Genomic DNA, 12,869 nt, shown 5'->3' on the forward strand with positions numbered 1-12,869 from the left:
ATATCCCCTCCCATCCCGTCCCCCCCCCTCCAATATGTTCCCTCCATTTCCCCATATTTCTCATTCTGCATAATTCCACCTCCCCCAAATTTAACCCTCCTCCCGCTCCCCCGCGGGGTGGGGGGGGGGGGAGGGGCGGGATGAGCTATTGGCTGGAGACCAGGAGAGGGTGGGGTAAGTGGCGGGGTTAAGTAGCGAGCGCCGCTTCCCCCGCCCGCCCGCCTGTTCACCAAGATGGGGCGGAGCGGGAGTTGCGCAGCGATTGCGCTGCCGCGCGGGCGGAGGGACTGACGGACGGACGATGATCAGCCGGGTGAAGGCAGCGGTCGCCCAGCTGGTCGGGGGCACGGCTTCCAGCTTCAGCCCCGGGAGCTGCCCGGAGTCCAGCCTCAAATCCAAGTACTCCCGCCCGGCTTTCCTGTTTCTGAGTCCGGAGGAGAGTGAGCGAGCGGCGGATCACAGCAGCAGACCCATCCTGGTCCCCGGGCAGGACAGGAGGAAGAGGAGGAAGCTGCTGCCCTGGGATACAGGATACGCCGAGTGAGTCCAAAGCAACACTCGGGATAGTTAAGGGGTGGCTTTGACTGAATTTTCTCTCTTAAAATAAATATTGGCGAGAGAGAGAGAGAGAGAGAGCGAGGGGGAGAAAGCAGCGTTAAACTTACTCTCAGAATTAGGCAGAATGCCTTCACTGGAGAGGTTGGGATTGTTCTGCTTGGATCAGGGAATGTTAAGGGATGGTTCGATCAGGGTCTTCATAACCATGGATGGGTTTTGATGGGCTAAGTAGGGAAAAACTGTGTAGGCAGGAGGGTCAGTAACCAGATTTCTGAAGATAGTTGACAAAAGAAGCAGGAAGGGAAAGACTTTTTTTTTAAGCCATGCTCTGAAATATTCTACCTGAAAGGGTGGTGGAAGCTGTTTCAATAGTAACTGTCAACAGGGAATTGGATAAATACTTGAAGGGGGGACATTTTCTAAGATTACCCGGAAAGAGTGGGGGGTGGGGGGGGGTGGGATTAATTGGATAGCTCTTTCAAAGAGTTGACACACACATGATGGGCTGAATGGCCTCCTTCAGTGTTGTATCATTCTGTAAGAAAAACTAGCTACCTGATGTCTATTGGCAGCTTTTTTCTTCGTCAGTATTTTCTGTGAAGCTTAGTTCCTTAAGAAAAGTGAAACTGCCTGTGTGTGTAGAATCAGCAGAATAACTCTGAGAATTAAAGTGTTAAGTTATAAGGAAAGGTTTTCTAAATCTGGCTCGTATTCCCTTAAGTATAAAAGATTGCGGGGGTGTTCTGATTGAGGTGTTTAGAACGAGTGGATAGAGAGAAATTATTTTCTCTGGCGGTGGTTAATTGAGAACAAGGGGATGTTATCTTTACAGCCTGGATGTTCAAGGGAAAAAAAGCAAACTTGTATTTCTGTTGTGTCTTTTTTTTTATGACCTCGGGACATCCCAAAACATTTCACAGCCAATTTAGCACTCTTCAAGTGTAGTCACTGTTGTAATGAAGGAAACATGGCAGCCACACTGCACAGCAAGATCCCACAAACAGCAATGTGATAGATGACCTGAGAATTTCTTTTGGTTTTAGCCGTGTTGACTGAGGGGTGGATTTTAGCCTGGACACTAGGGAGACACCCCCCCCCCCCCCCCCCCCCCCCCCACCCCCCCCCACCCCTCAGCCACCGCGCTCTTCAAAATAATCATGGGCTATGTCCACCTGAGGTGACAGACAGCACCTCGGTTTAATGCCTCATCTGAAAGCTGGCTCCTCTGTCTGGGCAGCAGCACTCTCCCTCAGCGTTGCACTGAAATGTTAGCCTGGGTTTTTTGGTGCATTTTCAGGGGTGAAATCAGGCAGCAGTTCTTCACAAGAAGGTGGTGGAAATCTGAAACACTCCCCCCGCCCCCCCCAACCACCAAAAAAAAAAGCTGTGGATGCCGAGCTTTCAAGAGTGGGACTGGAAGATTTTTGTTGGTTAAGGATAACAAGGGATTATGGAGCAATGGAATTGAGGTAGCCATCAGCCCGTGATCTAATGGAATGGGAGGATGGGCTCGAGGGGCTGAATGGCCTGCTTTTAAGTGGCCAGCTCTGAGAGAGAGAGAGAGATGGGTGGGTGGGTAGTGTTCACTGTTGATGTTTTTGAATTAGACTGGAAATATGAATATTAGCAGATGATGTTCACACCGGTTTTAATCACCATTATTGAGAAGGTTGGTGTTGTGACTTTTGACAGACAGGAAAAGGGGAAAATAAAGACGTTTTTGCCTGGCGGTTTCTCGCATTTGCGTTTTGTGGCGAATGAGTCGCTTTGAAATTCCTCGGAAGCTGTTTAGTGCACAGCAAGATCCCACAAGCAGCAATGAGATTAATTACCTTTTCCTTATTTTTTTTTTCTAATGTTGGTTGAGGGATGAATATTGGCCCAGGGAGAGTTCCCCTGCTCTTGTTAGAATGTTGCCACAGGATCTTTCTCTTCCACCTCCCGAGAGGGTATGAGGGGCCTTGGTTTAATGTCCCATCTGAGTGCCAGCACCTCTGATAGTGTGGAAAGGCCTCACGACTACAACTGCGGAGTGTTTGTCTGGATTACGCATTGCGGTGCTGAAGCAGGATTTGAATGCATGACCTCCTGATTCAGAGATGAAACATTAAGTGTAACGAGTCATTCTCACTATCAGGGTGGTAACTTGGAGTGTTTAAGAAGATGAAAGGTGATTGTTTTTTTTTCTCTCTTTATTCTTTCCTGGGATGTAGGCATCGCTGGCAAGGTGAGCCGAGCAGCTTCCTAGGCCATGTTGGAGCTAGGACCCTGCATTTTTACAGTAACCCATTATTCTAACTAAAGAAATATTTAGAACCTCAGACTCCATCCGGGCAGTAGGAGGGAATGGGGCTCCTGCCAAATCGGAGGAGGGGAGGGGAGGGGCTGCAGTGCGAGAAAGAGATCTGACTGAAAAGCCCTTTTTTTTAGCCCCCCCCCCAGACCCAACTAGCAGATGGATAATGAGTAAGACAAATAGAGAAACTATTTTGGAAAATCAATAATTAATGGGAAAGTAATAGTGCATTGAGGTAAGTTTTTGAACTGATTGTTTCAGTGCCTTCCTGTTATTTCCACGAGGCATTTAAATTAAACTGGTGATGGAGCCAGGTCTAGTTGGATGAAGCCAGGATTCCTGAGCATCCCTGAGGTTGAGAAGTGCAGGGCAGAAGATGAGATAAATCAGAATGTTGACGCCAATCTTGAATTTTTAATAGGCTGTGGAGTGTAGGAGGAAAGAATGTTAATTGCGTGGCCGATGAACTGGTTCCTGGAGAGACCGACACGAGAATCCATTTGCATTAAATGATCTACTTAGACAATCGTTTGAGGCATTTTCATGTGTTTGTGCCAAGCCCTTTTTCAAATTGGACGGTGAAAGGAAATCTGATCGATTGGGATGTCGGACGCTGGTGTTTCTTGCAATTGGATGGGATTTATGACATTTCCCTAATTCCACCGAGCAACTGAGGAAGGATAAGATTCTGGGGCAAAGTATATTGAGTAGATTTTCGGAAGGACATGAAGCAATTTTTTGTTGCAAAACGTGAAATACTGGAATCCATTAAGGAAGTGGTAACGGAAGACTGAGAAAAGGGTAATGATTGGTCAGAGAGGTTTTTTTTTAATGAAAGGGGAATTGTTTGACAAGCCTAATCAAGTTTTTGTAACCAGCAAGGTGGATAAAAGGGAGCTGTAGTATATTTGGAATTTCTAAAGGCATTTGACAAGGTGCCGTGAAGAAATTTGTTACACAATGTAAGGGCTCTTGGGGTTAATAAACCCTATACTTGGAGGATTGGTTACCGGACAGAGAACAGAGACTAGAGATAAGTACAGAGATAAAAACAAAAAAACTGCGGATGCTGGAAATCCAAAACAAAAACAGAATTACCTGGAAAAACTCAGCAGGTCTGGCAGCATCGGCAGAGAAGAAAAGAGTTGATGTTTCGAGTCCTCATGACCCTTCGACAGAACTTGAGTTCGAGTCCAAGAAAGAGTTCGAGTCCAAGAAAGAGTTGAAATGTTATTTCAACTCTTTCTTGGACTCGAACTCAAGTTCTGTCGAAGGGTCATGAGGACTCGAAACGTCAACTCTTTTCTTCTCCGCCGATGCTGCCAGACCTGCTGAGTTTTTCCAGGTAATTCTGTTTTTTTTTACTAGAGATAAGTGGTCATATTCCAGTTGGCAGGCTATTACAGTGGAGTGCTGCAAGGATCAGTGTTGGGGCCTCAGCTATTTACAATCTACGTTAATGACTTAGATGAAAGGACTGAGTGTATTGTGCTCCGATTTGCTGTCAGTACTAAGCTAGGAAGGAAAGTGAGCTGTGAGGAGGACACAAGATGGTGAGAGGAGGAATTTTAACTCTCTGCCCTCCGGGAGTAGGGACCCTCAGAAGTCAGGGTTGAAAGTGGGGTGGGTATGGGGGGTGGAGCCAACCTGCCTACTCTTTGGGAAGTGCCCCTAAGGAATCTGCAGTGGGATATAGATAGGGGTAATGTGAGGTTATTCACTTTGGCAGGAAGAATAGAAAACAGAATATTTTTTAAATGGTGAGAAACTATTAAATATTAGTCGCAAAACAAAAACAGAATTACCTGGAAAGACTCAGCAGGTCTGGCAGCATCGGTGGAGAAGAAAAGAGTTGACGTTTTGAAATATTAGTATTCAGAGAGATTAAGGCCAGGATTTTCCCCTTGGTGATTTGGGGGCGGGGCCTGCTCGCCGAGGGGAAAATGACGTGGGGTGATATCGGGAAGAACCTCCGACATCATCCCGGGCCATTTAAATCTTAAGGAAGGCGGGTGGACAGCGAAATCATCTGTCCCCCCACCGACCTGTCAATGGCCAATTAAGGCTATTGACAGACTCATTAAGATAGTTAAATGCCCTGCCCGGCCAATCTTAAGGCTGGCGGGCAGACCAGGAGCCCCTGTGGCCTGTAGATTATTAATGAAACTTCATCCACTGGCGGGACGAAGTTTCATTACCGCTTTGTAAAAATTTAATACGTTTTATGAGTTTGTTATCAACATGTCCCATCTTGTGTGACATTGTCACATGAGGAGGACATGTTAATAATTTTAAAATGTCTCTATTTTTTGACTTTACTTACCTTTCACTAATCTCCCTGAGATGGGACTTTGTCTCAGGGAGCAGTGCGCTCTTTCACCCGCATGTGCGTAAGAGCGCACTTTGACAGTTGGGGATTCCCTCCCCACACACCCCCCACCTCCTGCACAGGAAGCGCATAACCCTTCCTGTCCCCGGCAGGCCGCTGGGTGGGCCTTAATTGGCCCGCCCACTCAAAATGGCGGTGGGGGTTGGCTGCCCTCCCACCACCGAGTCAGCAGGGCCTGCCTGCCAGCCAAGGGCTAAATTCTGCCCTAAGGGTTACTTTGCACACACAATGTGGGAAGTTAACATGCAGGTAAAGCAAATAATTAGGAAGGCAAATGGTGTGTTGGCGTGTATTACAAAAGCGTTGGAGTATAAGATGTCTTGCTGCAAATGCTCGGGAATTTGGTGAGACCACACCTAGAGTCCTGTGTACAGTTTTGGTCAGAGCTTAGTTCTAGATGGCTAGAGGGATGGCTGCCAGTGGTGGTGTGAGGGAAGTCGAGGATGAACAAAGGATCAGTGGTACAGTGACTGTGATGGGGGCTGGAGGATGTTGGAGGATATGGAGGAGGGAAGGCCATGGAGGGATTTCAACACTAGGATGGGAAATTTGCAGGATCAGGAGTCAATATCAGTCAGCAAGACCGGGATGATTAGTAAGTGATGCAGGATGCGTACAAGTTTGAACGAATTACAGCTTATAGAGGTTAAGAGGATGGGATGCTGACTGAACAAGCAAGTCTGGAGGTGACTAAGGGATGAATGAGGGTTTCTGTAGTGAACAGACTGGGACAGAGGCAGGGCTGAGTAATGTGGAGATGTGGAAATAAGCAGTCTTTGTGATGGAGAGAGTCTGGGATCAGAAGCTCTTCTTGGGATCAAGAGGACGCTGAGGTTGTGAACTATCTAGTTCGGTCTCATACAGTCGAGAAGGAGATGGAGTTTATAGTGCAGGGGGAGGAGTGGGGTGTGGGCTAGAAATGATGGCTTTGGACTTCCCTTCTGTATTTAGCTGGAGGGAATTATGAGCCCCAGACCAGAAGTTGGATAGTCAGACAACCCAGAAAGCAATGGAGATGTTAAGAGAGATGGTGAATGGTTAGTGCTGAGTGCGACTTAGTGTGAATGTGGATGTTGACCACCTGCCACCAATGCCAGTTCACTGTTTGTGAAACAATTTCAGATATTTGAGAAGTGTGGTAAAGCGATCTACAAAGTCAAGTATCCATGATTGGAGTTTGCCCGAGGGATGACTTTGGTTTGATTAGGCTCAGGATTCTTTACAGTGAAACATTGGATTTTGTGCTGAGAAGACACTTCAGTTGCTCGTGGTGAACCTAGTTCCTGGATATTGCAGAAAGCTGTGAGAGACGGAGTTCACGTGACAGAGGAGTGTTAGTAGGACTACACTGTAGCTGCAGGCTCTGGTTATAACTGCAGCTTGTTCTTGCCTCTGTGAAATGCCTTCACCATTCATTCCCCTTGTGACTTTCCTGCTTGTGATTCCTCAAGTGCTCCTTAAGTAAGGATAAATGACATCTTAAAACAAGGCTTTCAGCAGAGGCAACAACAAGGTCTCTGGCTGCGTTAGAACTGGAGGCAAAGGGTGCGCCAAGGCCAAGTCTCCTCTAGAGCCAGTCTCCAGTTCCCTGTCGGCTGCATCCGCCGGCTGCAGCGCAAGGGTTACTGTGCCGAGCCTGAGGGCGCCAGAACCCCCGTCTACCTGGCCGCTGTCCTCGAATACTTGATGGCCGAGACCCTCGAGTTGGCCGGCAATGCAGCCCGTATTATCCCCCACCACCCGCAGCTCGCCATGCGCAATGACGAGGAGCTCAACAAGCTGCTGGGTGGGGTTGCCATAGCCCAGGGTGGGGTCCTGCCCAATATCCAGGCTGCGCCGCTGCTCAAGAAAACTGGCCAACCCAGCAAGGCTTATGCCTGAAGGGGCGAGATCAGGAAAAGATCAGTGTACATCACATGCTCTGCTTCTATTTGAAACCATCCCACTTCTCTGATCATTTTGATAGGACAGTGTTTACCATGTGTGCAGGGCTGGCTAGGGCCCTCTGTCTGTTGTTACTGCAACCTATTGAAGTTCCTCTGTGTGCTGACAAATGCGATTAATGCACCTTAACCATCAACAATTTACAGGCCTGAACAAGTGCTGCATGCTACCTGTACATCAGCCAGCAAATTCCTTTTAGAATTTTTTCTCCTTTTCATTCCCTATGTTCACTATGGTGGTGTAGTGGTAATGGCATTGGATTGGTAACCCAGAAGCCCAGGCTGATCCTCTGTGGACATGGGGTCAAATCCCACCACGGCCTCTGGTGGAATTTAAATTCAATTAATAAAAACCTGGAATTAAAAGCTAACCCCAATAATGGTGACCATGAAACTATCGTTGATTGTTGTAAAAACCCTTATTCTTTAGGGAAGGAAATTTGCCAACCTTACTTGGTCTGGCCTACATGTGACTCCAGACCCACAGCAATGTGGTTGACTCTTAACTGCCCTCTGAAATGGCCTAGCATTTCAGTTTGAGGGCAATTAGGGATGGGCAATGCCTACATCAAAGAATTAGAAAGTCTTTTTAATAATTTGCTGATATGATGTGGATGTTGCTGCCAAGGCTGGTGTATAAGACCATAGGACATAGGAGCAGAAATTAGGCCATTCGGCCCATCGAGTCTGCTCCGCCATTCAATCATGGCTGATAAGTTTCTCAACCCCATTCTCCAGCCTTCTCCCCGTAACCTTTGATCCCCTTACCAATCAAGAACCTATCTATCTTGGTCTTAAATACACTCAATGACCTGGCCGCCACAGCCTTCTGTGGCAATGAATTCCATAGATTCACCACTCTCTGGCTAAAGAAGTTTCTCCTCGTCTCTGTTCTAAAAGGTCTTCCCTTTACTCTGAGGCTGTGCCATCGGGTCCTAGTCTCTCCCACTAATGGAAACATCTTTCCCACGTCCACTCTATCCAGGCCTTTCAGTATTCTGTAAGTTTCAATCAGATCCCCCCTCATCCTTCTAAACTCCATTGAGTATAGACCCAGAGTCCTCAAACGTTCCTCATATATATTGCTCATCCCTCCTTTGGAATGTGCTGAGGTAGAAATTTGTTAGCGTGACAGCGGCAATGGGACTGAACATTAGATGGGGTGTATAACAGGAGGGGCGGGTGAGGTAATGGGATACTGCCCAAGACAAATTCCTACACCTCTGACTCTGTGAAAGGAACAGCTGACCCCCGGTGACCCCTCCCACCACCTCACCCAGGTACTTGCTCTACTTATGTTGGCCTATGCAGGAAGGGCTAGACGTTTTGCTCAGTTGGCGGGAGAGGTGAACAGGCTCCTCCTCTCGCCACCTGCTTCCCTCCCCCCACTTCATGATCCCCCTCATCCTGGTCGCATCTTCAGGCCTGGGTGGAGGTTGATCTAATGTTCAGGATGCATGCTCCCTCACATCACCCAGGCACCCAGGGAACCATGCTAGCCTGGGGATGGAAATACACTGTCAGGGACCTCGCTAGGAGTTGCCAACTCTTGCAGGGTTGCCCATCTCCAGGGATTAAAAATTAGCCTTGAATGCTGCTGCCTACAAATTCCCAGGAGAAAAGTCATTGGAGCATTTTCTTTAAACAATTTTGTTAACCAAACAATGGTGTTGGGAGAAATCAGGTGCAACGGACAGGCAAGAATCCTCCAATCAGGCAAGAAAGTGCTTATGTGCAGCGGGGATGGGCACGTTAGGTGACCAATAGCAGGAAAGTTGGGCTGTGGTTGGAGGTGAGGGGTCATGCATTGAAATCTTCTAGAACAGCCCAATTGTATTTCCAATACTGACACAGTAATCACACTTCAGAAGCAATTCGTTTGGCTGTAGGGAGCTTTGGGACATCCCGAGATTGTGAAACGTGCTGTAAGTTTGTCTTTTCTTTCCTTGTCTCTTTGCTTCCTTCTCTCCCTCTCTGCTGTTGGCCAGGTTTGATGTGGAGGCTGAGGCAGATCTTCACACGAGCTTGCATGATTCCCTGTGGACAAGAAGCCTCTATCCGTAGGCGGCATTGAGTTAGTTAGAAGTGGAAAATTAGCTCTCGCCCTCCAGCTGTGTCTCTGGTGATAATAAAGCAACTCTTTAAATAGGTTTGAGGTGACGTGGGTCTATCGCAAGCCAGATCTGAGAAACACCACGACAAAGGGTAGTGTGAATGAAAACAAGTATCTATTTTTCTCGTTCTCTCCCTAAAGCTGAAGTGTCACAAGATAGATTCAAATAAGGACGATTGTTCGACCTAGGTTGACCTTTCCATCTAGAAAAGGCCCATGATCCAAGAGAAACAACTTGCATGTATATAACATCTTTAATATAGAAAGGAGTGTTATCAGACAAAAACTGTCACCACGTCAAAGAAGGAGATGTTCAGAGGGATGACTAAAAGCCCGGTTAAATAGAGAGATTTTAAGGAATGCCTTAAAAAAGGGAGGAGTTTGGGAAGGGAATTCCAGCGCTTGGCTCTTAGATGACTCAAGGCACAGCCGTCAGTGGTGGAGTGAAAGGGAGTGGGGAATATGCAAGAGGCTGGAATAGGACGAGTGAAGGGATCTCGGATGGTAGGCAGGCTAGAGGATATTACAGAGACAGGGAAGAGGTGAGGTATGGAGGGTTTGAACACCAGGATGAGAATTTAAAATCTGAGCCGTTGCTGGACTGGGAACCAATGCAGTTCAGCGAGCACAGGAATGATGGGACTTGGTACAAGCTAGGATGTGGGCAGCAGAGTTTTAGGCGTGAGCTCAAGTTGATGGAGGGTGGAAAATGGGAGGGAGGCTGGAAAAGCAGCGGAATAGTTCAGTCTAGAGATAACAAGCTCTGACTGGTGATATTAGAAAGATCTATCCCCAGTTTTAATAGTGAGGCACTAGGGGGAGTTGAGCATTTTATTTTTCCTTATTTGTCCTTCTCCTACCCATTGCAGAAACCAGTTCTATCTGTGATGTCTGTTTTCATAGTCAAAGTCCATTCCTTTGCATTAAGAATTACTTCCTAATATCAGTCCTAAGTTTACCTTTCTCCAGTTTGACCCTTGAACTACTGTCAGGGTTTAGTTTGAAGTAGTGTCTCAAATCTACCTTTCCCGTACCAGTTATATCTTATTTATCTCAGTCCCCTCCTTTAAGCAGAAAACCTGAGACTCCTCAGGCATTCCTCATCAGGACTCTGATCCTGGGCGTCTTGTGACTTGTCCCTGCATTGCCTTCAGGGCTTAGGTATCTCATTACCTGGCCCCTCAGGTGAACGTAAAACATTCCCAAGGCCACTTATTTTTAAAGAGAATTAGGGGAATTCTCCTTGGTGTCCTGGCCAATATTTATCCTTCCACCAACTTACAAAAAGCAGATTATCTGATAATGATGTCACAGTGCTGTGTGGGGAGTTGCTGTGCGCAAATTGGCTGTCACTTTTCCCACTTTACAGCAGCGACCATACTTCTAAAGTACTTGATTGGCTATAACATGCTACTGGATGCCCTGAAATCATGAAAGGTGCTATGTAAATGCACCTTCCTGCTCTTGGGTGCTCTTTCCTTTTCTCTGCAGTCTTCTCCCACATACGGGGTGAATGTGTTTTCCTCCCAATCCCTAATTTTTATGTTTCCCTGGAACGATGATTGGTTGCAGAATCAGTTTGTTCTGTGTAAATAAAGCACGACACATTTGAGAGTAGGTCACACGTTCAGCTAACCAAGCCTTCAGTTTTCCGCCTGTGCTTTCAACAAGACTGACTCCATTTAATGCAGGGAACTGCTGCTGTGGGAACCCTGGGGTTCTCTGGGATGAAAAGTATTTGTGGCTTTCTTTACTCTTCTAGGCTACTTTCCCACCCCCCCTCCCCCCCACTGGAGTTGCTGAGATACATTATTGTGATTCATATCCACCCCCTGGTGCTAGTTATGCGGAATCTGGGGGAGATAAAAACACAGAATCGAGTGAATAAAGACTTCCCTGTTTTCCTATTTTTATTCTTCTGTGTTTCAGTTTCCAATTTCAGAACATACTTCATTTTCCATTTCTTTACATGACTGTTGGTTAAAACTGGTCACATGTTTAATTTACATAGATGAATTAATGTTTGGTGCCTTTTGAAGTCTCTAGATTATTCCCTCCAGGCTCATAGAATCATTTGGCCTGTGACCTTCCTGAAAGGAAGACTTGCATTTTGGTAGCGCTTATCACAATTGGACATCTCTCAGTGCTTTACAAAGTGTAACCACTGTTGTGATATAGGAAAAGCGACAGCCACAGTGCACAGCAAGCTCCCACAAACAGCAATATGACGATGACCAGATAATCTGATTTTGTGATGTTGATTGATGGGTAAATACTGGCCAGGACACCGTGGATATCTCCCATGCGCGTCTTCAATATAGTACCATAGGATCTTTTACCCTCACCCAAGAGGGCAGATAGAACCTGGTTTTAATGCCTCATCCAAATAATGGCACCTCCGAGAGTGCAGCACTCCGTCAGTACTGTACTGGGAGGTTCAGTCTTTGAATAATGCCATGGGATCCTGAACCAAATAATAAGTCATGTCCTGTTGATTTTATTAAATTCTGTGCTATAAATAAGAGCACCATGTTTAAAGGGAGAGCGGCTTGGGGAAGCAGGGTTACGGATTCGGGTCCTCATCTGACTTGTGTTGCTTATTGAGCCAGGAGCACTGAAATTGAAGCGGTGGGTGCAGGATTGAAGTGGTGAGTGCGTTACTGAGGTAGCCCATTCTAACTGGATAGCTGTTTCCCCTGCAGTCTGTCACTCTAATGCTCTGTGTTACTCAATCACTCTGTATTGGGCAACCTGGGTGACTGGGCACAATGTAGGGTATTGTCAGGGTTAAAAGGGCAAGGTGGTCAAACCAGGAAGCTTGGTGATACCAAGCTTAATTTAAAAAAAAAATGCTAGTAAATTATTGGTGGTGTGGAAAGCAGTGGGAAGTGGAGGTAGTTGCAATGCAAGTGACTTCCTAGCACAGACCTGTGCACATGCACACGCACCACAAATTTCAGTGTTAGTGAGCACACACTTCCTATGCATTGAAGCTTAGCCTTTGTGTGAAATATTTTGCAAACGACCTCCCTCCTCCAAAGTCCCTTTCCTCTCCAAAGTCCTTGAATGCAAAGCAGTTTTCTAAACCTGTGCCCACCTTTCCTACAACTCCCTATCTGAACTTCCCCAATTGGGTTTCTGCCCCTTCGAGACTGGAGAGATATTCATAATCAGTCACAATTGATATTCTCTGGGACTATTACTAAGGTGTGCTATCCCTCTTCAGCCTTCTTGATCTGTCTGTAGCCTTTGAGGCAGTTGATCTCACCATCCCCTTCCAATGCTGTTCCTCCCTTGGTTCCATCCTTATCTATCTAATGTTAGCCAGAGAATCTTCTGCAATTTCCATCCCTTCCTTGAAGACCCTTCTTATAATTTGCCTCTTTGACCAAGTCTTTAGTCACTTCCTAATGTCTCATCTTTTGCCTTGGTCAGCTTTTCTCTTATTCCATCTTGGGATGATTGAATCCCTTAGAGGCACTATATAATTGCAAGTTGTAGGGTTGCCATTAAGCACAAAAATAAATCCTTCTATTCTCTGGGGTAATATGGCCAAAGTGAAGTGCAGAC

The 12,869-nt window shown here is 46.6% G+C and overlaps 1 protein-coding gene across 1 annotated transcript in view; it reads left to right on the forward strand.

Moving 5' to 3' along the window:
• The first annotated feature begins 228 nt into the window (after window positions 1-228).
• The window catches only part of LOC121282595 (protein phosphatase 1H-like), a 37,983-nt gene continuing 25,342 nt past the window's right edge, over window positions 229-12,869 (forward strand). The window contains exon 1 of the mRNA XM_041196362.1: window positions 229-540. Coding sequence (XP_041052296.1) covers window positions 302-540 — 239 coding nt within the window. The 5' untranslated portion in view covers window positions 229-301. The remainder of the gene's footprint in view (window positions 541-12,869) is intronic.

The sequence above is a fragment of the Carcharodon carcharias genome, chromosome 9, assembly GCF_017639515.1.
Source record: "Carcharodon carcharias isolate sCarCar2 chromosome 9, sCarCar2.pri, whole genome shotgun sequence".
Taxonomy (NCBI): domain Eukaryota; kingdom Metazoa; phylum Chordata; class Chondrichthyes; order Lamniformes; family Lamnidae; genus Carcharodon; species Carcharodon carcharias.